The following is a 27,410-nucleotide window of genomic DNA, read 5'->3' as shown; positions in this document are numbered from 1 at the left end:
CCACCAATCCAATGCTTTTAGATGTGTGAGAAGTATCGTATCTCACTAGGCTCTGGTCGAACCTGCTCAGACTGAATGAGTACACACTTTCAGGACAAACAAGATATTAATTGGGACATGCGCCTTGTTGCCTGCTCCGTTGGTTATCCTTGGAGCATTAACCCACAAGAGTTGCATTGGTTTTAGTCATTTATTTACTAAATAGGAAATATAAGAAACTGCTATCATTTGAAGACCGAGTGATGCGGACTAGCCGTGAACACTAGAAACAGTGCATATTATGCGTTAGATAGCTCACGAAAATTGATGACCACAAATGAATGACATATCCGGAAACTATTCGACATGTGAGAGCTGGATGGATGGGGATGGTGAGCCGATGAAGGACCAGTCAAATGAGTCAGAGCAGAACACGGTGACAGCCATGAGTTCCTCTGGAGCCGGGGCTGGTTGGGTGGGTCCAAGACGTGTGGGTGAGTAGAAAGGTCCCATAGTAGAAACTGCATTCATAAAAACATGTGTCATACCTTAAAATGTCAGAGGGGAAAAACACCCTCACACTCATCAATATGATGAGAAGCCAAGTCACAAACCTCCCCCCAAAAGCTGTTGTTTCTTATTGCAGCCGAGAAAAAAATAAAATAATAAAAATAAGTCCAGATGTTTACTTTTTTTGAATGCAAAGGGAAAAAATGAACTGCACGAGTTAGGGTGAGAGAGACTCCAGCACAGGTTTTTTTTATTTTTAATCCTGGAGCTAGAATTCTAAATATCCAAAAGTACTGGTCTGAAGGACCCATGTTGGTCAGGGTGGGGTGTCCGTGGGGATGCCTGCAGTAAAATGCCCCTTAAACAGCAGCAGTATCCTGACAGGCAGTCCTTTAGGGCGACTAACGCTATGTGTTCCCAGCAGCCAGGGTCTCCCCTCCCTCGGAGTTACCTGCAGGACAGAACACTGTTAATATAATACAATCAAGGGTTTGCCCTATATGCATTTAGCATTGGCACACAGGAATCATTTTCTGGATGGTAAATTGTTTTCAGTGGAACTTAAAAAGGACTAAAACAAGATATTAAGAATGTAGAAAATAGAATGGAGCAATGTTATTTTATACATCTTTTTTTAAATAAGATATTTGAGATCTAACAATCACGAAAATAAAAACTACACCGTCGGTGAGAATCGGAAATTCCAAAAATGTAATGGAGTCCCCATTGATTTTGTAATGTTTGAGTCATTTTGCTAGCATAAGAACAAGGCATAAGCCATGGCAAAATGTGTAGAATTGCAGGAAATTAGCTTTAAAACAGTAAAATTGCAGAGCAGCCGAACAGTGACTGGACAAACTAGAATTGTAGGTTTGGGCGGTATCCTGGTTGTCATAACTTTATACCGGCACTGAACACAATGAGCTCTATTTTCAAACCCCACTGATCCTCTGTAATCCGAAGGTTAGCAATGCTAACAAGTACATGTAAAATCCCATCGAGAATGCTAAATAAATGCTAACGAGCGCATTGCTAACATTTTTATACAGTCTCTGAACCTAAAGTATTTGCAGAACAGACATCCCAGCTAATAAAGTTATACAAGTAACTCGAAAATGCTACTCACAGTTTGCTTGCTGCATGCACAAAACAAATATTACACAGCTCTTGATCCAGGAGGGGATTCTCTGCTATTACCAAGCAAAGCTTGATTTTGAATGTAGCTTACTAGCTACTAAATTAGCAAAGCAACTGCAGCGCATTTAGCACATTTGACAGTTAATGGGTACAAAGACATCTAGCTGGCAAACATTTAGTTGTGAATTCCATACTGTAACTACATCACCTGGCGTGTGCTGTACTGCGAAACACTCAGTGACTCAAGGCTCCGGTATCTCGTCGCCGTGTGCAGGGAAACGTCACGTGACTAGGGACTACCAGTAAGCGTCATAATGAAAAATGATTGGCTGTAGTGTTTCCAAGCGCGTGGAAGAGAGCGCATTTTGGTATTTTTCTCCGGTAAAGACAATAACAATTCTGTCTTCAATTTTATTGTATATTTACGTATTAGTGTGCCCAAGGTTTGATTAAAAATGTTGTTTGACTTGTTTGGAGAAGTTTATTAGTAACGTTTGGGATTTATTTTGTATGCATTTTGATGGAGGGAAACTGGGTGAATTATTGACTGAAGCGTGCCAGCTAAACTGAGTTTTTATGGATATAAAGAAAGACATTATCGAACAAAAAGGACCATTTGTGATGTAACTGGGACCTTTTGGAGTGGCAACAGAAGAAGATCAAAGGTAAGGCTTTTATTATATCACTATTTCTGACTTTAGTTTTCAATGGTTTTGTATGCGGCTCTGTCCTCAGATAATCGCATGGTGCACTTTCGCCGTAAAGCCTTTTTTTTTTAAATCTGACACAGCGGCTGGATTAACAAGAAGTTAAGCTTTATTTTGACATGTTACACTTGTGATTTTATGAAAGTTAAATATTTATAATACTGTAGTTTGAATTTCGCGCTCTGCAATTTCACCGGATGTTGTTGAGGTGTCCCGCTAGCGGCACGTCTTTCCCAAAGTTAACTTCCCCCTCAGGAAGTCCGAGCATTTAGATTATAATTTTTTAACCAGGAAATGCCATTTCCTGAAACCTAGATCTTAAATGATATCAAACAATGTAGCTAACACAGAAGTCTTGTGTTTTATCCTAAATGAAATGGAGGTGGTCTCTATGACACTTTCAAATGCTTCTAGGTTCAATTTAGGAGTAATGCTTTTTCTAATGAATAGGTGTCTATGTGGATAGTCTAGTGCAAATGTAGACTGACTTTTTTTCATTTTGTTTGGGGAGAAAATTCAGAATAATTCAATTACTGGATGCAATGTAGTAGTCTAGTTTACTGTAGGCTATTTGGTAATATGAAACAAGTGAACTAGACCTATAGGAGCTTGTTGGTGATCTCCATCCCTGACATAATCCTCCAAGTTAGGTCTGACTACTAGGCTACCTAGTATTCAATATGCCTTGTTGTCATTGGTGAACTGACTATTATCACTACTTAGCAGCCTACAGATCAAGAACTGTTTAATTAACATAGGCCTACTAATCGTTAACAGTCCAACATAGCGTTACGTTAACGACGGTCTTAGCGGAAAAGCTCTCTCTGCCCTGTCCGTTTCCATCCACTCGCACTGAACTATCTCAGTACCACACACACACACACACACACACACGTTTCCTTGCTCGTCAATGTGCTCCCGCCTACTACCGTTGCGGAGATCAAAGCATGCGCCGGTAAGAAAGTGTTATTTTAGTTGACTAAGCGCTGTAGCTAATTACCTTTGTCGTAATGACGACCTTAGCTAAGTAGACAATTAAGAAAGTAGTTGTGCGCCTGACTTAGATACAATTTTGGAAAATGTATTTGGCAAATCAGTTCGTTTGCCTTTTTTCCCCCTCACACATCATTGATGTCAACAAACAAGAGAGCTGCCATCCAGCTGGAGAAAGGAAACCATGACTACAGGGGGCAATGCGGGGAGCTGCCATCACGCTGGAGGGAAGAAACCAGTCCTCTGATTGGCTCAGCTCCAACTTCAGATGGTTGAGTCAAACACCAGAATGTGCCAGTTTTTTTGTACCTGCATGCTTTCCTCTCAGATTGAGTGCATGGTACGCAGAACACGTGTAGGTTTTTATTCTCTCTTTCTTTCTTTAACCAGGCAAGTCAGTTTAGAACAAATTCTTATTTTCAATGACGGCCTAGTGGGTTTACTGCCTTGTTCAGGGGCAGAACGACAGATTGGGAATGGTGCTGTGTCTGCAGAACAACAGATTTTTACCTTGCAAGATCAAATCCCTGAGCTGACAACCTTTCGGTTACAAGTCCAACGCTCTAACCACTAGGCCACCCTGTCGTCGGTGGGTCTGATGACTGGACACACTAGTAATAGTAACTGGAGAGATATGGGTAGACATACTGACTAAAAGTACACAAAGTACCACAAAGGCAGTTGAAGAACCTTGAAGTCTCACAAAAAAGTGATTGAATGACACACCCACCCACTAATACCACTAGAAAGGTAGCTAGGTACAGACCTGCTGCTGTGTTGTTGACCTGGTCTTCCTCATCGCTGTCCCCCTCAGAGTGGGGCAGGTCAGCCTCAGGGACGCAGTCTGTAGCCGAGGCCTCATGGGGCTCCTGGTCCGCACGGCTCTTCAAGGCCAGGATACGATGGTGCAGCGCTGCAGCGAGCTGACCTGTGTCCTTAGAACTGGCCTGGAAACCAACAAATATATATATATATTTTTTGAAATCACATTTATTTTATAAAGCCCTTTTTTTTTACACATTAGCAGTCGTCACAAAGTGCTTTACTGATTACCCAGCCAAAAACACCAAAGAGTGAGCAACGCAGAAGAACAGTGGCTAGGAACTTCCTAGAAAAAGGCAGGAACCTAGGAAGAAACCTACAGAGGAACCTGGCTCTGAGGGGTAGTCAGTCCTCTTCCGGCTGTGCTGGGTGGAGATTTATGGCCAGATCCATAAGGGACCACAAAGACAAGAGATAAACAGACATCATTGTTTCCCCTATATGCATTTAGCAGTGACGCAGTTCTAATTTTCTAATTGTTTTATTTACATTTTCCCGGACTGTAAAAAGTTCTCAGTGTGAACTTAAATTACTAAAACAAGATACAAAAGTATGTAGGAAAGATAAATGTTAGCAAGGTCATCTTTGAGATCTATCAAGCACTGGAATAAAAACTAGATAGTCAGGGAGAATGTCATGGCATGGGGGGGGATCCCATTGACTTTGTTATGTTTGAGTCACTCAGACACTGCAGCAGCCATGGCAAAATGTGTAGAATTACAGGAAATTTGCTGTAAAAACAGCAATATAGCCTCAGCAGCCAATAGGGCCCCTAAAACTGCACCATTGGCCACACCCACTACAGGGGATGGTGCTGTATGTGTGATGACATAACATGATGCAGGCTAGGGGATGGTGCTGTATGCGTGATGCAGGCTAGGGGATGGTGCTATATGCGTGATGCAGGCTAGGGGATGGTGCTGTATGTGTGATGACATAACATGATGCAGGCTAGGGGATGGTGCTGTATGCGTGATGCAGGCTAGGGGATGGTGCTGTATGCGTGATGCAGGCTAGGGGATGGTGCTGTATGCGTGATGCAGGCTAGGGGATGGTGCTGTATGCGTGATGCAGACTAGGGGATGGTGCTGTATGTGTGATGCAGGCTAGGGGATGGTGTCGTACCGATATTAGGAACACTTTGACCCCCTGGTCCTCTGTGTCCATGGCGGTGACGCGGACACTCTTCTCGCTGGCCTTGTCCACCTGCATCTGGGGCCACAGCTTGGTGTTCAGGATCAACCTTAAACTGCCCTGGGTCCGCATCACTGGGGAACACAGATACACAGGGTAGTTACAGCCAGATCACTGGAGAACACAGATACCACAGGGTAGTTACAGCCAGATCACGGGGGAACACAGATACACAGGGTAGTTACAGCCAGATCACTGGAGAACACAGATACCACAGGGTAGTTACAGCCAGATCACGGGGGAACACAGATACCACAGGGTAGTTACAGCCAGATCACTGGGGAACACAGATACCACAGGGTAGTTACAGCCAGATCACTGGGGAACACAGATACCACAGGGTAGTTACAGCCAGATCACGGGGGAACACAGATACACAGGGTAGTTACAGCCAGATCACTGGGGAACACAGATATACAGGGTAGTTACAGCCAGATCACTGGGGAACACAGATATACAGGGTAGTTACAGCCAGATCACTGGGGAACACAGATACCACAGGGTAGTTACAGCCAGATCACTGGGGAACACAGATATACAGGGTAGTTACAGCCAGATCACTGGGGAACACAGATATACAGGGTAGTTATATCCAGATCACTGGGGAACACAGTGTGGAAGACATCTTTGTGGGCTATACGCAGCCTAGTCTCATGGTAGTAACTGTTGATATCCCTCTAGTGGTGTGCGGGCTGTTTTTGGCAAAGTGGGTGGGGTTATATCCTGCCTGGTTGGCCCTGTCTGGGGGTATCGTCAAGACAGGGCCACAGTGTCCCCCAACCCACCGTCTCAGTATCTATGCTGCAATAGTCTATGTGCCGGGGGGCTAGGGTCAGTCTGTTATATCTGGTGTAATTCTCCTGCATTATCTGGTTTCCTGTGTGAACCCTCTAATTCTTTCCCACTCTCCCGGAGGACTTAAGCCCTAGGATCATGCCTCAGGACTACCTGGCCTGATGACTCCTTGCTGTACCCAGCCCACCTGGTCGTGCTGCTGCTCCAGTTTCAGCTGTTCTGCCTGCGGCTATGGAACCTGACCTGTTCACTGGACGTGCTACCTGTCCCAGACCTACTGTTTTAGACTCTCTAGAGACAGCAGGAGCAGTAGAGATACTCTGAATGCTTGGATATGAAAAGCCAACTGTCATTTACTCCTGAGGTACTGACCTGCTGCACCCTCTACAACCACTGATTATTATTTGACCCTGCTGGTCATCTATGAACGTTTGAACATCTTGAAGAACAATCTGGCCTTTAAATTGGCAATGTACTCTTCTAATCTCCACCCAGCACAGCCAGAAGAGGACTGCCTCACCCCTCAGAGCCTGGTTCCTCTCTAGGTTTCTTTCTAGGTTCCTGCCTTTCTAGGGAGTTTTCCCTAGCCACCGCGCTTCTACATCTGCATTGTTTGCGGTTGATTGATTGATATATACACAGGGTAATTAGACAGATCACTGAGGAACACATATACAGTGCATTCGGAAAGTATTCAGACCCCTTGACCTTTTCCACATTTCGTTAGGTTACAGGCTATTTTCTGCATACCACCCCTACCTTGTCACAACACAACTGATTGGCTCAAATGCATTAAGGAAAGAAATTCCACAAATTAACTTAAGGCACACCTGTTATTATTTGAAAATCATTCCAGGTGACTACCTCATGAAGCTGGTTGAGAGAATGTCAAGAGTGTACAAAGGTGTCATCGAGGCAAAGGGTGGCTACTTTGAAGAATCTCAAATATAAAATATATTTTGATTTGTTTAACACTTTTTTGGTTACTACATGATTCCATGTATGTTATTTGTCTTCAATATTATTTTACAATTAATAAGTTAATAAAAACCCTGGAATGAGTAGGTGTGTCCAAACCTTTGACCGGTACTGTATGTAAATGAGATATTTCTGTTTTCCATTTTTCAATAAATTACCAAGCATTTCTAAAAACATGTTTTCACTTTGTCATTATGGGGTGTAGTTGGGTGAGAAAAAAATATATAAATTTAATCCATTTTGAATTCAGGCTGTAACAACAAAATGTGGAATAAGTCATGGTTTTATGATTACTTTAGGAAGGCATTGTATTCCTTCAATTCTTTTTGGAATGTTCAATCCAAATGACTGGTCGGTTAGGAAGGCATTGTATTCCTTCAATTATTTTTGGAATGTTCAATCCAAATGACTGGTCGGTTAGGAAGGCATTGTATTCCTTCAATCCTTTTTGGAATGTTCAATCCAAATGACTGGTCGGTTAGGAAGGCATTGTATTCCTTCAATCCTTTTTGGAATGTTCAATCCAAATGACTGGTCGGTTAGGAAGGCATTGTATTCCTTCAATCCTTTTTGGAATGTTCAATCCAAATGACTGGTCGGTTAGGAAGGCATTGTATTCCTTCAATTCTTTTTGGAATGTTCAATCCAAATGACTGGTCGGTTAGGAAGGCATTGTATTCCTTCAATTCTTTTTGGAATGTTCAATCCAAATGACTGGTCGGTTAGGAAGGCATTGTATTCCTTCAATTCTTTTTGGAATGTTCAATCCAAATGACTGGTCGGTTAGGAAGGCATTGTATTCCTTCAATCCTTTTTGGAATGTTCAATCCAAATGACTGGTCGGTTAGGAAGGCATTGTATTCCTTCAATTCTTTTTGGAATGTTCAATCCAAATGACTGGTCGGTTAGGAAGGCATTGTATTCCTTCAATCCTTTTTGGAATGTTCAATCCAAATGACTGGTCGGTTAGGAAGGCATTGCGAGTTATCCTGTAAGTTACCGAGACAAACAACCATTCATGAATGTGTACAGGTTTGTGCGTTCGTGTACCTACCTAGGCGTGACTGTAATGATCCGTCATCTGTAGATGCCATGTCATTAAGCCTGAGCAGCCCTCGACCTCGCTCTATCCACGACTGGGCCGTCATGTCAAACACAAACAACTTGCACTGGACCTGAAGAGGGACAACAAAAACAACAAATCAACAACAAATACCCCAGACGACTCGTTTTTTTTTTTTTTTATCATATGAGAAAAAAACAATTTCATTTTATTTGGAATGCTAGACAAAATTAAAATGTGCTTATTTATCCAGCCTGTATCACATCTGGATGTGATTGGGAGTCCCATAGTGTGGTGCACAATTCAATTGGCCCAGTGTCGCCCGAGTTTTGCTGGGGTAGGCTGTCATTGTAAATAAGAATTTGTTCTTAACTGACTTGCCTAGTTTTAAAAAAAATATATTTTTTAATATATATATATAAAAATATGAGTTTAGGGGCTAAAATTATTAAATATTAAAGCTTTAAACAGCTCACTAAAAGCTTCACTCATACATAAGTTATACTTAAACCCAAAATGGATCTCCAGTAGATTATTAAGGAAGAATCATCCTTTGTTCAAAAATGGCCTTTTTACCTTCATACAGATTACAACTTCTCATTGCCGACTAATTGAAAATGAAATGTTGTTTAAAGTATCACCCTTTCTTAAAACAAGCCGTACAAAGCTGGGTACATTTTCAGTTTTATCCTCCAGAAAAATGATAGAACAAATATTACATCAAATGTTATGGTCAAACTCAAATATACTGATTTATTAAAACATTTATTTTACTATATTTACTAATGATATTATGAATAGTGTTGGATTCAAAATTCAAAATGTTTAACATTGAGATATTAAAAGACATGATAGATGAGATGCATAGTATATAAAGGAGTGAGATCTGTAGAAAGACAAGAGTGGCTGTGGAATGTGCTGGGTGGACGGGAGGAGATCAAAGGATTGCTACAGGGGAGGCAGATGGACATCTGTGGATTAGGCGAAGGAGGGATTGAGGTCAGGTGGTTGAGGTCAGATCCCCTGAAGGGAGTTATAAGGTTCCTGTGGAACCATAAGATGTAAGGATTGGAGAGGAGGAGTGTCTTAAGTGGGATATATATATACACCTATGATTGTGAGAAATGTTTGGCGGTCTGAATTACAGCTGTAAAATAACCTTTGGGCAGAAATAATCTAATTAAACTTGGTTAAGCTTCTCTAATGTCTGGGAGTTATTTACTCTCAAAAATAAGACCCTAACAATAGAAACAGTGGAGCTGTGTCACATATGCAGCTATCGAAAATATATGGGAATATCTGTTCAATATAAACTAACAACCAACTGATTGCAGCATTACCACAAACATGGAGGCGGCAAGTGGAAAAGGGAGAAGGTAGGGAACTTGTTTACACACACATACACATATACATATAGATAGATCGATTTTATATATAGATAGATATTTTTAAATATATACATCTATCTATATGTATCAGAAACGAGCTATATAGAATAAATACCAGAATACATTTTCTAATGATTGTGTGTGTGTGTGTGTGTGTGTGTGTGTGTGTGTGTGTGTGTGTGTGTGTATGTATGTATATATATATATATATATATATACACACACAGAATCATTAGAAAATGTATTCTGGTATTTATTCTATATAGCTCGTTTCTGATCACAGGTTCAGAAATGGTAAAGAAAATAAAAAAAAAAAAAAAATTCACTTAAAATGAACCTTACAAATAGTCGTTTTGGGCGATTTGGAAAGCCATAGTCAATAAATACTCATACAAAAGGTTCATCTTTAGTTCACAATCTGTGGATACTATACGATTAGAAAGGTTCAAAATGTTTGTAAAACTTCACAGAACAAAAAAATATATGGCACATGAAAACTAGACGAGGGTGGTCTATGGTGATAGATGGGATGGGCTGAGAGTGGCTGAGGGGGTGGGATTAAAGAGCTGAGGTCTATGGTGATAGGTGGGATGGGCTGAGAGTGGCTGAGGGTTGGGATTAAAGAGCTGAGGTCTATGGTGATAGGTGGGATGGGCTGAGAGTGGCTGAGGGGGTGGGATTAAAGAGCTGAGGACTATGGTGATAGGTGGGATGGGCTGAGAGTGGCTGAGGGGGTGGGATTAAAGAGCTGAGGTCTATGGTGATAGGTGGGATGGGCTGAGAGTGGCTGAGGGGGTGGGATTAAAGAGCTGAGGACTATGGTGATAGGTGGGATGGGCTGAGAGTGGCTGAGGGGGTGGGATTAAAGAGCTGAGGTCTATGGTGATAGGTGGGATGGGCTGAGAGTGGCTGAGGGGGTGGGATTAAAGAGCTGAGGTCTATGGTGATAGGTGGGATGGGCTGAGAGTGGCTGAGGGGGTGGGATTAAAGAGCTGAGGTCTATGGTGATAGGTGGGATGGGCTGAGAGTGGCTGAGGGGGTGGGATTAAAGAGCTGAGGTCTATGGTGATAGGTGGGATGGGCTGAGAGTGGCTGAGGGTTGGGATTAAAGAGCTGAGGTCTATGGTGATAGGTGGGATGGACTGAGAGTGGCTGAGGGGGTGGGATTAAAGAGTTGAGGTCTATGGTGATAGGTGGGATGGACTGAGGGGTGGGATTAAAGAGTTTATGTTTGGTAATGTATTATTGTTATGTGACTGCTTTATATAAAAAAAGTACCATGTATGTAAAATGTATATTTAGCAGAAATGCTGTATAAAGAAAATTAAGATATTTCTCCTCAAAAAAGGGCTTGCTGATTTTGTCTCCACACATTACTGATCGGCGGGGTGTATGTATCAAGTGTCTCAGAGTGTGAGTACCGCTCTAGATCAGCTCCTCCCTGTCCATCTAATACATTATCCTATACCAGCTCCTCCCTGTCCATGCAATCTACTACATTATCCTAGACGAGCTCCTCCCTGTCCATGTAATCTAATACATTATCCTAGATCAGCGCCTCCCTGTCCACCTAATCTAATACATTATGATCTGAAAACTGATCCTAGTGACTATTGATGGGTTCTGACTACTAAACTTGAAAATATGAAATATCCGTATTTCAGGTCACTAAAGGGAGAACGTAGCACGTTTACATTCCGTCAGAACGTGTTATTGTTAGACATCAGGTATCCTATGGAAAGGAGAAGGGCCACCGTCTGGTACAAGTCAACAGGACAGCCGTGAGTTAGAGAGGAGTGAGGAATTTGGGCCGAGGTCAGGTCAGATGAAGAAAGAGAAAACGGGCATCTTTAAAGTCCTGTCTAGCAGCAGAGATCTATTGACTGTCCAGATGTGTAAGGAGGAGAGACAGCATAGGATGAAGGTTTATGTAAAACCTAGGACCAAGTGCTTATGTAAATATGTCTGTCTGTTTAGCCGTTTGTCCCATTGAGTGAATAAACTTGGTTTGAGCTTTCCCTAGTGGTCCCATAGTTTTACTCTGTTTATTTAGAACCTAAGACTATGCACCTTGATGTATTCCAACATAGTCAGCAATAGAGACTAGTCACCGACCTGTAAAACATTACTTTCTGATTCCTCTCCAGTTTTGACGTCTACTTTCTCTAAGATACACTTCTTGGCTGTGGCTTTGGTGTACGCTGCTGCAGACTCCTCCAGTGACTCTGTCACGTTGTTACCTGGGAACACACACACACACACACAATGACGCACACCTAACTAATTAACACACTGGGGCCAGCACTAGTCTGTAGTGAAGATAGAGAAAGCCAGTCTCTCAAGATTTATACTGCGAGACGTGTGTGTCTCTCTCTTACCCTTCTCTGGTGTGTTTTCCTTTGAGGACGGTTCAGACACAGGGGGAGCCGGTAAGTCTTTACAGTCCTCTTCTGATGCCTCACCTCCTCTAGGAGGACTCTGAAAACACACAGTACGTAGCCAGTCAACCCCACAGGAGGCGGCCAGTCAACCCCACATAAGGCGGCCAGTCAACCCCACATGAGGCGGCCAGTCAACCCCACATGAGGCAGCCAGTCAACCCCACATGAGGCAGCCAGTCAACCCCACATGAGGCAGCCAGTCAACCCCACATGAGGCAGCCAGTCAACCCCACATGAGGCAGCCAGTCAACCACAGTGTCTCAACAGTGCAATAATAAAGTCCACCCCTGATAAGGTCACTCATAATATACGTGTGATTTTCTAGTCCCAATTCAAAAACACATTGTCCTGCATGATTGGATTTGCTACAAGCTTTCATAACAGTTCCAGGTTGATCCATTTCTCATGGAGCTGTATCGATTTGGGTTTCGATCTCCCCCACCAGCTCTACTGTTTGTCATGGCCCGAAGGACAACACCACCCGCTAAAACAGTCCACTACTCACCAGAACCCTCTCTGACATGTTCTGCCCGAAGACAAATTTGGCCCCCTTGTCCGTATTGTTTGCGGCGTTCTTTGAACTGGAAGGAAAAGGAGGAAGGTCAAAAAGGGGGTGAGTGTAACGGATGTGAAACGGCTAGCTAGTTAGCGGTGTTCGCGCTAAATAGCATTTCAAATCGGTGACGTCACTTGCTCTGAGACCCTTGAAGTAGTAGTTCCCCTTGCTCTGCAAGGGCCACGGCTTTTGTGGAGCGATGGGTAACGATGCTTCGTGGGTGAAGTTATCAATACGCCAGTCATTTAGCAGACAGTTATCCAGTGCAACTTACAATTACCGCTTCTTAAAAAAACTAAGGTAGCTGAAACCATAATATTACGAGCATTATAAAGTTCAACCTTCAAAATAGTGAAAAAGAGTATAAAGTGGTCTGAAAAGCCAGTAATATGAGTATTTCTACTCTTGAGGACACTGCATTACCTGGGGGTGGCAATGTACTCTAAGAAATAGTTTGTTCCCTCCTTCTGAGAGGCCAGGGGTAACAACTTGCAGTCTTTAGAGCTCTCTTCCAACTAGAGACGGAGAGAGAGAGAGACACAGACAGAGGAATAGAGAGAGGTTACCAAAGAAACTGAGATCATAATCCACTTCATTTGAGAAAGTGATAAAAAAAAAAATGAATAAAATATTGAAAACAGCCTATTTAGTGAATTAAATAAGAGTATCAGCATCCTACAAAAATATGAACCTTTGCTCTGTCTTTGATATTTTGTCCAAACACGAAAGAGGACTCTGCAGGACAGTCGTCCCTCATCCCATCCTCCTCTTTGTCACATTTCTAGATGAAACATATATGGAATTCAATTTTAAATGTGTTGTTGTTGTTGCCATGCAACTACAGGCAAAATAAGTCGCTGCCATAGAGACGCATTAAAATTATCGTTCCACTTTAAAATTATTTAGTTGCTGCACCGTTGTCACTTTACACACGCTTCTGCGTATTACAAAACGGGACCACGACGCCTTGTCCTCACCGGTGACCTGGCGAGGCCGTCTGACTGCTCAGTGTTGTTACGGAAGATGGTCGACCCTTCTGACGTCCCGTCGGTTGACTTCTTCACCCCGTTAGTGGACTCGGAGTTGGTCTTGGCTGGCGGGGCCTGGAGCATGGCTGGCCGGAGGACACTGCGCAGTTGCTCCTTGGGTTTCTGACTGGGGACGCCTGGAACATAACCTGCTAATGGATTGGATCTGAATGCCTTACAGAACTAGTCCATTCACAACTATATCACACCTACCATGTACTATATTACAACATGCACGACCGCGGGGACTATATCAAAACTATTACCATGCACGTCCAATCATATTAACACGCTGTAACACCATCTACGTTTTAAGAGTTTTCCTGACCATTTAACCTGACTAGAGTTGCTTTCTGTAATCAACACACACCAATACCCAGGCACCAATACCCACCTGAACTAGGTGCCTTCCCGTGTATAAGAGTTGGTGGTTTTAAACGAAACCCAACTGGCTTCTCTTCTGGCAAGGGAAAAAAAACAAACAAGAGGTACAATTGTTAACAAGACCATAAACAAAAATGGCCACTTTCAGCATGTGGGGAGGGTACATTAATACCATCATAAAATGAACCCAGATGAACCCATGGAGATACCGTTTGTCTCTGCATCCATTATGATGGAAGTTAAGAGGTAGTTTCGCAAGCCAATCCTAACTAGCGTTAGCGCAGTGAATGGTATCTACTAGCAGTTATCATAGACTTTGTCAACTTCATTCAAACAGCACGCAGGGACCAAGTGGTATCCACAGGTTCATCTGGGGAAGTAGATAAATGGCTTCATTGACAAAAATCCCCTTAGTATCCCTTTAAAACGAAGCACTACACATTTAGAGATAGACACATTTGACTAACTTGCTTGAATGAAGGTAATTTTCAAAGCTACATAAATTAAGTTCCCTACTCACCTCAAAGCTAGTGTGTCACTAAGGTCTTGGAGATGACACACACTGGTGTTTAGTTTACCCTTTTCCCCCCAGAATGGACTAAATTAAGTCTTATTTTCTTGATCTCCAAACTAATTCTACATATGTTTGGGAGCTTTTGAGCTGAGATTCTGTATTTTTGTGGTTTTGTTATGTCTTTCAAATCTTGATGTTTTGTGGCAGAGACATTTTTTTTTAATGAGGAAAATAACCATCTGTGAAAGTTTACTTCAGCATCTCATTTGCCGATTTGGAGTAGTGTGAGTAAGACTCATTCAATGTCTACATTAAAACAATTCATTAAAACAATACATTAAAACAATTCAAAACCATGTTTATATATTTCTCTGTCCTGCTATTCTTCCCTGTCAAGTTTAACCCATGGTACGTGTGGGTTTTTTCTATAATGTATGCTTCTTGTCTATGTGAACCCATCTTGAATTAAGGTATTTGTGAGAGACTGCACATAAACCAAAGTTTAAAAAAAATATATATCCAGGTCAGACCTTTTTATTAACTTTCCTTGCCATTGAGTTGTACTATAACTTATTTGTGCATTAAAAAAGGTGCTTTTGGCCTGGACTAAAGTTCACAAGCATTTACAAAACGCATGTCACATACTGGAGACTTAAATGAGGGGAAGCCTTTATAATGAGGAGGAACCATAGGAAGTAAACACTATGCCTCACCTGGCTCCGAGTCCTCGGAATTCCCAGTGGGAGACTGCCAGAAACTTGATGGCATGAAGACATTGTTCTTACTAGCCACTGCAGAGAGCAAGAAGAAACCTTACACACACACACAAGGCAAGATTCCTGTCCTACTCTTCATTAATCAACTGAAACACAGTCAGCTTCTCTGATGTCGTTTTCTCCTACCAGAATGTGAAGACGGGAACTGTGTTGAAGATGAAGTCCTCTCTCTTTTCACCGGAGGACAATAGCCATCTTCTCTGTCTGAATCTGAAGTTAAAAAAAAAAAAAAAAATTAAAGAGACTTAGCCGTCAATTCACATGATTAAAGAGCGATTGAACGCACTGATTCCGCATTTGTTTCTCTGTCGCTCATTAAGAAGGAAAAAAGAAAGAAGAGATTTCAGTATTTTGGGTGTGGTTAGATGTGGCAGTTACTGAGGGTTTGTCCCCCGTGAGACGCCATATGAACAAAGCCAGTATCACTCCTCAAAAGTCAAAATGAACTCAAGAAATCTGCATGTTTTTGCTGAGGTTTTAGTCACGCAATCTAGTTAAGTGTTTGGTGAAGTATTTCTGAAGAAAAAAAAAAAAGTGTGAAGTTGTCTCATGTAAACAAAGACTGCTCTGCAGTCTGTCTCACGGTCTGTGTTCTGCGGTAGGATTGGATAGAGCACAAATCACTGCAGCTGTGTATCCCGTGTTAGCGGACAAGTGAGCATTGTTGAAATCCAAACCCAACCCTCGAGTAAGTCATGACGAACTCACTTACAAAACTCAGTTTAGGACGAGACTGACGTTATGACAAATGTTCACATTTACACTTGGTACTCAATTTTTACATTAGAATAAATGTTTGACTAATATCGATGCCAAATAGAGAAACTTTTCTATCAGCGAAGTTGTTTATTGCAATCAGTTGCACTTTAATGAAGCAATAAGGCCCGAGAAGGTGTGGTATATGGCCAATATACCACAGCTAAGTGCTCTTCTTAGGCACAAAACAACAAGGAGTGCCTGGATGCAGTCCTTAGCCATGGTATATTGGTCATACACCACAAACCTCCCCGAGGTGCCTTATTGCTATTATAAACTGGTTACCAACGTAATTAGAACAGTAAAAATAATTGTGTCATACGCGTGGTATACATTCCGATATAACACAGATTTCAGCCAATCGGCATTCAGGGTTGACAAAGAACATGGCAGTTTGAGCACAGCTGGAGCCCCAGCTGGGCTCCAGTTTAGGAAATACAATACCCCTCCTGGTAAACAAATTACAAGATTTATAAAACGGACATCAATTTTAAGATTAGATGGAGAATATTAGAAAAAGTATTTTAAAAATAAATTTAAATAAACATTTATTTATTTTTTAAAGGCAAATCTGATATGCGGATGTAGTCTTACCTTCTCCATCTTCTCCACTGGATGCATCAGCTGCCCGCTGTAATAGAAAGCAGTACTGAATCTGTGTTTCTCAGTCTAAAAAACAACAACAACAACTACCCAATCAAATGATGGAAGCTTTACAGTGAATTTCCATAAAGAAGGTTCACTCATGTCAACGAATGTCAGGCGGTAGAAACAACACGATGTGACTTACCTTCGAAGGTGCTTTATCTTTTTGGAACACAAACATTGGTGGCACTGTGGCAGGTTGCTCTGTTTCAAAAGAAGGAAAGCATCCTTTATCATACAGAAGAAGAGTATGCTTCAGTGACTTGTGTGAAGTGTAGGCCTAATATATATATATATATATATATATATATATATATATATGTGTGTTTTAAAAGACACCACAGCCTGTCAATCAGTTGTTTGTTTCAACAAACACTTGTCATGGTGATCTTTTTTTTTTTTTTTTTAAACAAGCGTCGTGAACGAACACCCTGCAGCAGTCTTGAGTTGACAAGTACTCCCATAATGTTTTTTTTTTTTTTTTGCAAACAGCTAGAAGGCCTAGATCGGAGCAACCCATGTCTGGCACACTTGATTCTCTCTGTTTAAAACACAGGAATATGTTTATAATTCTACAAAAGATGCTCAGTGACACTTATGGAAACTCAGGAATACTGTATTTATTAGATAAGCCGAGGCTAAACCATAAACATGGTGAGTATTTCTGCCCCCCCCCCCCCCCCCACACAAAAAAAGAACCATGGATTCAGACTTTATTTTCTCCTTCTTCCAACTTTCCGCTAAACTAGTTCTACCCACAAAGCATAGCAACGCTCACCACTCAGTTCAGACACTTCTGAATAGATGCCAAACATTCATGATGCAAAATCTGAGAATAAACAACTTGCATTGTAATCCTTCAGTCCATTTTAAAACAAGTGGCACACAAACACTGATTAGTTCAGTCACCAGAGACAACCACAGCCTAGAATAGATGAGACATGAATGAAATATTAAAAACCGGCATCTAAAGCAAATCAAGGACAAAAAAAGGTGCATTAAACAAAAGCTATTTACAGTGCCTTCGGAAGGTATTCACACCCTTGGACTTTTTCCACATTTTGTTACAGCATTATTCTAAACATTTAAAATGTTTTCCCCTCATCAATCTGCACACAATAGTCCATAATGAGAAAGCAAAAACAGGATTTTGGACATTTTTGCGAATTTATATATAAAAAAACATTTATTACATTTTTTTTTTTTTTTTAATGTATGTAAGGATTCAGCGATTACAGCCTCAAGTCTTCTTGGGTATGACGCTACACGCTTGGAACACCCGTATTTGGGGAGTTTCTCCCATTCTTCTCTGCAGATCCTCTCAAGCTCTGTCAGGTTGGATGGGGAGTGTTGCTGCACAGCTATTTTCAGGTCTCTCCAGATATGCTCAATCGGGTTTAAGTCTGGCCTCTGGCTGGGCCACTCAAGGACATGCAGAGACTTGCCCACTCCTGTGCTGCCTTGGCTGTGTGCTTAGGGTCGTTGTCCTGTTGGAAGGTGTACCTTAACCCCATTCTGAGGTCCTGAGCAGGTTTTCATCGAGGAGATCTCTGTACTTTTATCTCTGTACCAAGTCCCAGCCGCTAAAAAACATCCCCACAGCATGAGACTGCCACCACCATGCATCACCGCGTTGCCTGGTTTCCTCCAGAAGTGACGCTTGGCATTCAGGCCAAAGATTTCAATTTTGGTTTCATCAGACCAGAGAATCTTGTTTCTCATGATCAGAGTCTTTAGGGGCGTTTTAGCAAACTCCAACCAGGCTATCATGTGTTTTTTTACTGAAGAGTGGCTTCCGTCTAGCCACTCTAAAGGCCTGAATGGTGCAGTGCTGTAGAGATGATTGTCCTACTAGAAGTTTCTCCCATCTCCACAGAGGAACTCTGGAGCTCTGTCAGGGTGACCATCAGGTTCTTGGTCACCTCCCTGACTAAGGGCCCTTCTCCCCGATTGCTCAGTTTGGCTGGGCGGCCAGCTCTAGGAAGAGTCTGGTAGTTCCAAACTTGATCCATTTAAGAATGATGGAGGCCACTGTGCTGTGTTCTTGGGGACCTTCAACGCTGCAAAAATGTTTTGGTACCCTCCCCCAGATCTGTGCCTCGACACAATCCTGTCTCGGAACTCTACGGACAATTCCTTCAACCTCATGGCTTAGTTTTTTGCTCTGACATGCACTGCCAACTTTGAGACCTTATATAGACAGGTGTGTGCCTTTCCAGCTCAAGTCCAATCATTTGAATTTACCACAGGTTGACTCCAATCAAGTTGTAGAACCATCAAGGATAATCAATGGAAACAGGATGCACCCGAGCTCAATTTTGAGTCTCAAAGCGAATGGTCTGAATACTACAGTAAATAAGGGATTTCTGTGTTTTTATGTTTAATACGTTTGCAAAATTTTCTAAAAACCTGTTTTCCCTTTGTCATTATGGGGTACAGCGTGTATTCTATCCATTTTAGAATAAGACTGTAACGAAAAAGTCAAGGGGTCTGAATACTTTCTGAAGGCAGTGTATATCCTCCAGTGTATATCCTCCAGTGTATATCCTCCAGTGTATATCCTCCAGTGTATATCATGCTTATCTGCCCTATGAGTGGCTCAAGTAGTCTACATTTATGAACAAAAGCATTGGATTTGAACCATCAAAACTCATGACCTAACTGAAGCCGAAGGGGACAACTAGCTCGTCTACAGGCCAGGGTCGGAGAGAGAGGACTGTCCTGCTTTGTAAATAAACATGTGATCCAGCTCAACTCCCACAATATTTTTTTAGCTTGACTGAAACAACTGTGGTCATAAGTGACAAACAGTCATGGTGTACGACAGTGACACACGCAACATGACCAGGCAGGGCAAACCAGATTTGGTGATTTCTGGGGTATCATAAAAATTAAATCTGACATGTTTTTGGACTCGTTAAGCAGTTTTTAACCTGATTAAATGTTTATTCTTAAACCTTAAATGATACCGCTGGTGCTTCTCGTTGACCAGACATTTTGATAAATAGCCCCAATGTCAAAACACACTTTTAAAAAAAGTGTCCAAATCAATACCAACATGCAGAAACAGTTTGTGATATTGAAAACATAAAAATGTACTATCTACATATACAGTGCATTCAGAAAGTATTCATACCCCTTGACTTATTCCACATAGTTGCATTACAACAAGAATTCAAAATTGATTACACCCCATAATGACAAAGTGAAAACACGTTTAGATATTTTTGCTAATGTATTTTCAAATAAAATACAGAAATATGTCATTTACATAAGTATTCACACCTATTTGCTATGACACTAAATTGAGCTCAGGTGTATCCGATTTGTTTTGATCATCCTTGAGACGTCACTACAACTAGATTGGGGTCCACCTGTGGCCAATTCAATTGTTTGGACATGATTTAGAAAGAAACACACCTGTCTATATAAAAGGTCCCACAGTTGACAGTGCATATCAGAGCAGAATCTATACCACGAAGTCCAAGGAACTGTCTGTAGATCTCAGAGATAAGAGTTGTGATGAGGCCTATATCTGGGGAAGGGTATCAAACAAGTTCTAGAATGTTGAAAGTTGCCAAGAGCACAGTGGTCTCCATCATTGGGAAATTGAAAAAAATAAAAATGGAACTAACCAGCCTCTGCCTAGAGCTGGCTGGCAGACCAAACTGATCAACCGGGCAAGAAGGACCTTGTCAGGGAGGTGACCCAAGAACCTAATAACCACTGACAGATCTACAGAGTTCTTTAGATGAGATGGGAGAACCTGCCAGAAGGACAACAGTCTTTACAGGACTTCAATGTGGGCTTTACCGTAGAGTGGCCCAATGGAAGACCCTCCTGAGAAAATGGCACATGACAGCACGTCTGGAGTTTGCAAAAAGGCACGTGAAAGACTGAGCATAAGGCAAAATATTATTTGGTCTGATGAGACAAATTTTACTCTTTGGCCTGAATGCAAAGCCCTGTGTCTGGAGAAAACACAGGTACAGCTCATCACTCATCTAACATCATCCATACTAGAGGTCGACCGATTAATCGGAATGGCCGATTAATTAGGGCCGGTTTCAAGTTTTCATAACAATCGGTAATCTGTATTTTTGGACACTGATTTTGCCGATTTTTTTAAATATATTTTTTTATACCTTTATTTAACTAGGTAAGTCAGTTAAGAACACATTCCTATTTTCAATGACGGCCTTGGAACGGTGGGTTAACTGCCTCGTTCAGGGGCAGAACGACAGATTTTCACCTTGTCAGCTCGGGGGATCCAATCTTGCAACCGTACAGTTAACTAGTCCAAGGCAATAACGACCTGCCTCTCTCGTTGCACTCCACAAGGAGACTGCCTGTTACGCGAATGCAGTAAGCCAAGGTAAGTTGCTAGCTAGCATTAAACTGATCTTATAGAAAACAATCAATCATAATCACTAGTTAACTACACATGGTTGATGATCTTACTAGATATTATCTAGCGTGTCCTGCGTTAAATATATAATCTGACTGAGTATACAAGCATCTAAGTATCTGACTGAGGGGTGGTAGGCAGAAGCAGGCGCGTAAACATTCATTCAAACGGCACTTTTGTGCGTTTTGCCAGCAGCTCTTGATGTGCGTCAAGCATTGCACTGTTTATGACTTCAAGCCTATCAACTCCCGAGATGAGGCTGGTGTGACCGAAGTGAAATGGCTAGCTAGTTAGCACGCGCTAATAGCGTTTCTAACGTCACTCGCTCTGAGCCTTGGAGTAGTTATTCCCCTTGGCTTTTGTGGAGCGATGGGTAACGCTGCTTCGAGGGTGGCTGTTGTTGTTGTGTTCCTGGTTCGAGCCCAGGGAGGAGCGAGGAGAGGGACGGAAGCTATACTGTTACACTGGAGATACTAAAGTGCCTATAAGAACATCCAATAGTCAAAGGTTAATGAAATACAAACGGTATAGAGGGAAATAGTCCTATAATTCCTATAACTACAACCTAAAACTTCTTACCTGGGAATATTGAAGACTCATGTTAAAAGGAACCACCAGCTTTCATATGTTCTCATGTTCTGAGCAAGGAACTGAAACGTTACCTTTCTTACATGGCACATATTGCACTTTTACTTTCTTCTCCAACACTTTGTTTTTGCATTATTTAAACGAAATGTAACAGGTTTCATTATTTATTTGAGGCTAAATTGATTTCATTGATGTATTATATTAAGTTAAAAGAAGTGTTCATTCAGTATTGTTATTATTACAAATAAATAAATAAATACATTTAACTGTTTGAATTATCGGCATCAGCTTTTTTGTCCTCCAATAATCGGTATCGGTGTTGAAAAATTATAATCGGTCGACCTCTAATCCCTACAGTGAAGCATGGTGGTGGCAGCAGCATCATGCTATAGGGATGCTTTTCAGCTACAGGGACTGGGAGACTGGTACGGATAGAAGGAACAATGAATGGAGCCAAATACAGGAAAATCCTTGAGAACCTGCTTCAGAGTGCAATCGACTTTAGACTGGGGGGCGAAGATTTACGTTCCAACAGGACAAAGACCCCAAGCATACAGCCAAAGTAATGCCGGAATGGCTTCAGAACAAGAATGTGAAAGTCCTTGAGTGGCCCAAACAAAGCCCAGACTTGAATACCATTGAAAATCTGTCAAAAGACTAAGATTTCTGTTCACTGCTGCTCCACCCATCTGTCTTAACAGAGCTTGAGAAAATCCCCAAATCCAGATGTGTGAAGCTGATACACATTACCCAGGAAGACTCAAAGCTGTAATTGCCGCCAAAAGTGCTACTATAAAATATTGACTCGGGGGTGTGAAGTGAATACTTATGCAAATTAGATTTCCATATTTCAAAACATTTATAAAAAATAAAAACACTTTGTCATTAATGATGGGGGGGAGAGGAGGGAATCTATCCATTTTGAATTCAAGCTGTAACAAAAATGTGGAATAAGTCAAGGGGTATGAACACTTCGAAGACACTGTGCATGTGCAACAATAGTAATCATTCTACTTTCTTTAATAAACAAGCACCTCAAAACTGCACCAGCACCAAAAACCCTTGTTGTTTTGATGTGTGGAAATAAATCACTCATCAATTAAGAAGGAGATATGTGCTGCTGAAACTACCACAACTCAAAAAACTGGAGATGTTTTGCTACCTCACTGGTTAGAGGCCAACCTGCAGCTACCTCACTGGTTAGAGGCCAACCTGCAGCTACCTCACTGGTTAGAGGCCAACCTGCAGCTACATTTTGGAATGTTGCATTTTGATAAGGGGGTCACCAAACAGAAAGAAAATGCAACACTTTCGTCAATCACGCATATCGATATCACGTTGAAATCAATTGCGCAAGAGGGGGAGATGAGGTTGGACATCCTGTTAAAACTAACACAGCACAAAAAAAACACAGGAAAAAGGAATAACAGGTAGGCTTTACATCCCTGGTTAGAGGACAAGTTGTAGAAGAAGACAGCTAGATAGATACATCTTGAAGAGTTCTGCACTAAGTGTACCGCAACACTCTTTTGTTAATCACTTCCATGGATATCACGGTGAAATCAATAGAACAGAGGGGGGAAATATTTGGGGTGTAGAGAGGTTCAAACCAAAACTAACAAGATTCAAAGGCCACACGGAAACTTGAAATACCTCACACATTGTTGGTTAGATGAGAACTTGTAGAAGGAATACACAGTGCCTTCGGAAAGTACTCAGATCTCTTTTTTACACTTTTTGTTACGTTACAGCCCCATCCTTAAATGGATTAGGGCTGTAACAAATCAGCAAATCAACACACAATAACCCCATAATGACAAAGTGAAAACAGGTTTTTAGAAATGTTTGCAAAAGTATTAACAAGAAAAAAACAGAAATATCTTATTTGCGTAAGTATTCAGACCCCATGCTATATTTTTTTGTTGCTATGAGACTCGATATTGAGCTCAAGTTCATCCTTGAGATATCACTACAACTTGATTGGAGACCACCTATGGTTAATTCAATTGATTGGACATGATTTGGAAAGGCACATACCTGTCTATATAAAAAGGTCCCACAGTTGACAGTGTATGTCAGAGCAAAAACCAAGCCACGAGGTCGAAGGAATTGTCCGTAGAGCTCCGAGACAGGATTGTGTCAAGGCACAGATCTGGGGAAGGGTACCAAAACATTTCTGCAGCATTGAAGGTCTTTAAGAACACAGTGGCCTCAATCATTCTTAAATGGAAGAAGTTTGGAACCACCAAGACTCTTCCTAGAGCTGGCCGCCTGGCCAAACTGAGCAATCGGGGGAGAAGGGCCTTGGTCATGGAGGTGACCAGAAACCCGACGGTCACCCGGACAAAGTTCTACAGTCCATCTGTGGAGATGGGAGAACCTTCCAGAAGGACAACCATCTCTGCAGCACTCCACCAATCAGGTCTTTATCGTAGAGTGGTCAGACCGACACCACTCTTCAGTAAAAAAGCACATGACAGCCCACTTGGAGTTTACCAAAAGGCCCCTAAAGACTCTCAGACCATGAGAAACAAGATTCTCTGGTCTGATGAATCCAAGATTGAACTCTCTGGCCTGAATGCCAATTGTCACATTCTGGAGGAAGCATGGCACCATCCTTACGGTGAAGCATAGTGGTGGCAGCATAATGGTGTGTGTGTGTTTCAGCAGCAGGGACTGGGAGACTAGTCTGGATCAAGGCAAAGATGAACAGAGCAAAATACTGATGAAAACCTGCTCCAGAGTGCCCAGGATCTCAGACTGGAGCGAAGGTTCACCTTCCAACAGGACAACAACCCATATGCCCACAACCAAGACACCGCAGGAGTGGCTTCGGGACAAGTCTTTGAATGTCCTTGAGTGGCCCAGCCAGAGGCCAGACTTGAACTTGATCGAACATCTCTGGAGAGACCTGAAAATAGCTGTGAAGCAACGCTCCCCATTCAACCTGACAGAACTTAAAAGGATCTGCAGAGAAGAATGGGAGAAACGCACCAAATACAGGTGTGCCAAACTTGTAGACATTTTATTTTATTGTAACCTAACAATGTGGAAAAAGTCAAGGGGTCTGAATACTTTCCAAAGGCACTGTATAATTTATTTTTTATTGGAATGTCGGATGTTGATTTCGGGAGGCTGCCATCACGGAAAAGTGAACAAAACACTTCAGTTAAAGCTACAATATGTAACTTTTTGGGCGACAGACAAATTCACATAGCAATGCATGCTATAGATCCATCATTTTTAATTGAAAGCTTCAATGTGCATTATTTCTATGCTTCCAGTTCTTTTAAGTATATTTTACTTTTCGGTTTACACCAGCTTCAAACATTTGAAAATACTATATTTTTTGGCTATGTAAAATACTTATGAGCAGTCTAGATGGTACAATGATTGTCTACACTTGCTTGCTTTGTCACAAACTTAAATTAGGCGAACTATTAGAATTTTTGCAACCGGGAAATGGCGGAGCGATTTCTGCATAGTGCATCTTTAACTAGTCTTCATTGCGTCTGTGCAGCAGCCTTAACGTTCCTACCACGACATAGCCACTAGCCTACCTCCCAATCAGATACAGCAAAACAAATTAGTAAGCTAGTTACATCATATAGGCTACTAATATAAATACAGTTACAGACAACTCAGTGAATTTACAAGCCACGAAGCGTTTCTAACTAGATAACTGGATTTGGCGTAAGAATAAGGTTCAGACTTGTTAGTTATTGTACTAGCTACCTAGTCCTCTCCGGTTCCGAATGTGCAACATTCATTAAAATTGCTGGCAAGTGGGGTGTTGACAGATAGTTGGCTAACCTTTCAAGAATTCGGGGTTTTACTGGTTAGTTAACTGTCCTTGACAAATAACACTCTTGCTAAAGTTAGCCATAGCCCCCGCCAAGGAGTAGCGAGTCATTTCGCCGGCTAACGTTGGCTAGCTGATGAAATTGTTAGCTAGTTTGACAGTAACGTCAGATGTGACAACCACAAATAAGCAACCCACATAGCTAGGTAGGAAGCAAACATGCATTAACGTACATTACTAATTGATTATATATAAATACAAACACTTTACTAACACGTAGTTAATGGTACCATAATTTCTGATTACCTAGCTAACGTTAGCCAGCGTCCCATCCCCGCCTAAAAAGAGACGCTTGCTCTGAAAGCTAACGTTTTCTTTTGTTTTTGCAACCGGAGTTGACTTTTTTTTTTTTTTTTTCGTTCAACTGTTCTCTTGAAAGGCTACGAATCACTATTTTTAGCACACAGTAATTTAACTATAATTAAAACGTAATGTAGATAATCAAACGGTTTCGTTTCCTCACACGGCCACTGCTCACCTTCATTTGCCAAGTCCGCCATTTTCCTTCTTTGCTCAACACCCACAATCCACCACGCAAAATACGTGTAGGCAGACAGAAACAAATCTCTCAGAAATAGACAAAAATCACTCAATATCGATAACCAGTAGAATTTGTAATGGAAACGTATAACATAATCAATATCTTAAAATATTAACGTGTGATTTGTCTATCATTAGCAGCAATTCAAAAGTGTTATTTTCAGAGAGAGAGAGCACCATCCAAAGTCGCTTAATCAATTTGTGACCAAGGTAATAGGAGATATACCGCTAAGCTAAGGCCATCAACTCTAGGAGAGAAACTGAGTGAAACAAACTTTGGGTTTCAATTCAGAAATCTCATGGTTTTGCGGGGCCCCCTCAAGGTCTGACAAAGGACATTTTTTTGAGGGGGGGGGGGGATAAAAAGCCTAATGGCAAAATGTGTAGAATTGTAGGATGAGAGAAAATGTTGCTGTTTTTAAGCTAGTTTCCAGCTATTCTACGCAAATTGCCATGGGCAGAGAGTATTTTGAATTTTTAAAGCTAATTTTCTGGCAGTCTACTGGGGCTGAACTCAATTAGTAGAGTGGTTGATTGTTCGTAAACCAAGATTGTTGTAGTCAAGCAGTACATACACACACACACACACACACACACGTATATATATATATATATATATATATATATATATATATATATATATATATATATATATATACACACACACAGTTGAAGTCTGAAGTTTACATACACCTTAGTCAAATACATTTATTAAGCTTCCCACGATAAATTGGGTGAATTGTGGCCCATTCCTCCTGACAGAGCTGGTGTAACTGAGTCAGGTATGTAGGCCCCATTCCTCCTGACAGAGCTGGTGTAACTGAGTCAGGTATGTAGGCCCCATTCCTCCTGACAGAGCTGGTGTAACTGAGTCAGGTATGTAGGCCCCATTCCTCCTGACAGAGCTGGTGTAACTGAGTCAGGTATGTAGGCCTCATTCCTCCTGACAGAGCTGGTGTAACTGAGTCAGGTTTGTAGGCCTCATTCCTCCTGACAGAGCTGGTGTAACTGAGTCAGGTTTGTAGGCCTCATTCCTCCTGACAGAGCTGGTGTAACTGAGTCAGGTATCTAGGCCTCATTCCTCCTGACAGAGCTGGTGTAACTGAGTCAGGTATGTAGGCCCCATTCCTCCTGACAGAGCTGGTGTAACTGAGTCAGGTATGTAGGCCCCATTCCTCCTGACAGAGCTGGTGTAACTGAGTCAGGTTTGTAGGCCTCATTCCTCCTGACAGAGCTGGTGTAACTGAGTCAGGTATCTAGGCCTCATTCCTCCTGACAGAGCTGGTGTAACTGAGTCTGGTATCTAGGCCTTTTTATTCGCACAAGCTTTTTCAGTTCTGCCCACA

General features: G+C 41.7%; 1 protein-coding gene across 12 annotated transcripts; it reads right to left on the bottom strand.

The window, feature by feature from the left end:
* Positions 1-176: 176 nt before the first annotated feature.
* LOC110530810 (ran-binding protein 3) lies at positions 177-26,330 on the bottom strand. 12 transcript variants are annotated; one of them, XM_036986553.2, is made up of 16 exons: positions 26,003-26,330; positions 16,812-16,870; positions 16,616-16,652; positions 15,392-15,475; positions 15,203-15,280; positions 13,986-14,051; positions 13,541-13,743; positions 13,255-13,344; positions 12,987-13,078; positions 12,513-12,588; positions 11,945-12,044; positions 11,682-11,806; positions 8,170-8,290; positions 5,274-5,416; positions 4,093-4,273; positions 177-940 (listed from the first exon to the last, which is right to left on the bottom strand). In XM_036986553.2, the coding sequence occupies exons 1-16, from the start codon at positions 26,022-26,024 to the stop codon at positions 897-899; spliced, it is 1,521 nt and encodes a 506-aa protein (XP_036842448.1). In that variant the 5' UTR covers positions 26,025-26,330; the 3' UTR covers positions 177-896. The 12 variants fall into 12 exon arrangements, with proteins under 12 accessions (XP_036842448.1, XP_036842449.1, XP_036842452.1 ...); XM_036986554.2 differs by having other exon boundaries at positions 13,541-13,740; XM_036986557.2 differs by having other exon boundaries at positions 13,541-13,728.
* Between the last annotated feature and the right edge of the window lie 1,080 nt (positions 26,331-27,410).

This window comes from Oncorhynchus mykiss, chromosome 8, assembly GCF_057628025.1.
Source record: "Oncorhynchus mykiss isolate SJ-2025 chromosome 8, ASM5762802v1, whole genome shotgun sequence".
NCBI lineage: Eukaryota > Metazoa > Chordata > Actinopteri > Salmoniformes > Salmonidae > Oncorhynchus > Oncorhynchus mykiss.
This window is presented reverse-complemented; position numbering and strand designations above follow the sequence as displayed.

Bases quoted from the DNA above. Each gene is read 5' to 3' on its own strand.
- LOC110530810 (XM_036986553.2), bottom strand. From the start codon at position 26,024: ATGGCGGACTTGGCAAATGAAG. The intron at 14,052-15,202 runs GTGAGGCATAGT...TTCCCTTGCCAG, and splicing joins TTCCGAGGACTCGGAGCCAG to AAGAGAAGCCAGTTGGGTTT. The intron at 13,744-13,985 runs GTGGGTATTGGT...CCAATCCATTAG, and splicing joins CGGGAAGGCACCTAGTTCAG to CAGGTTATGTTCCAGGCGTC.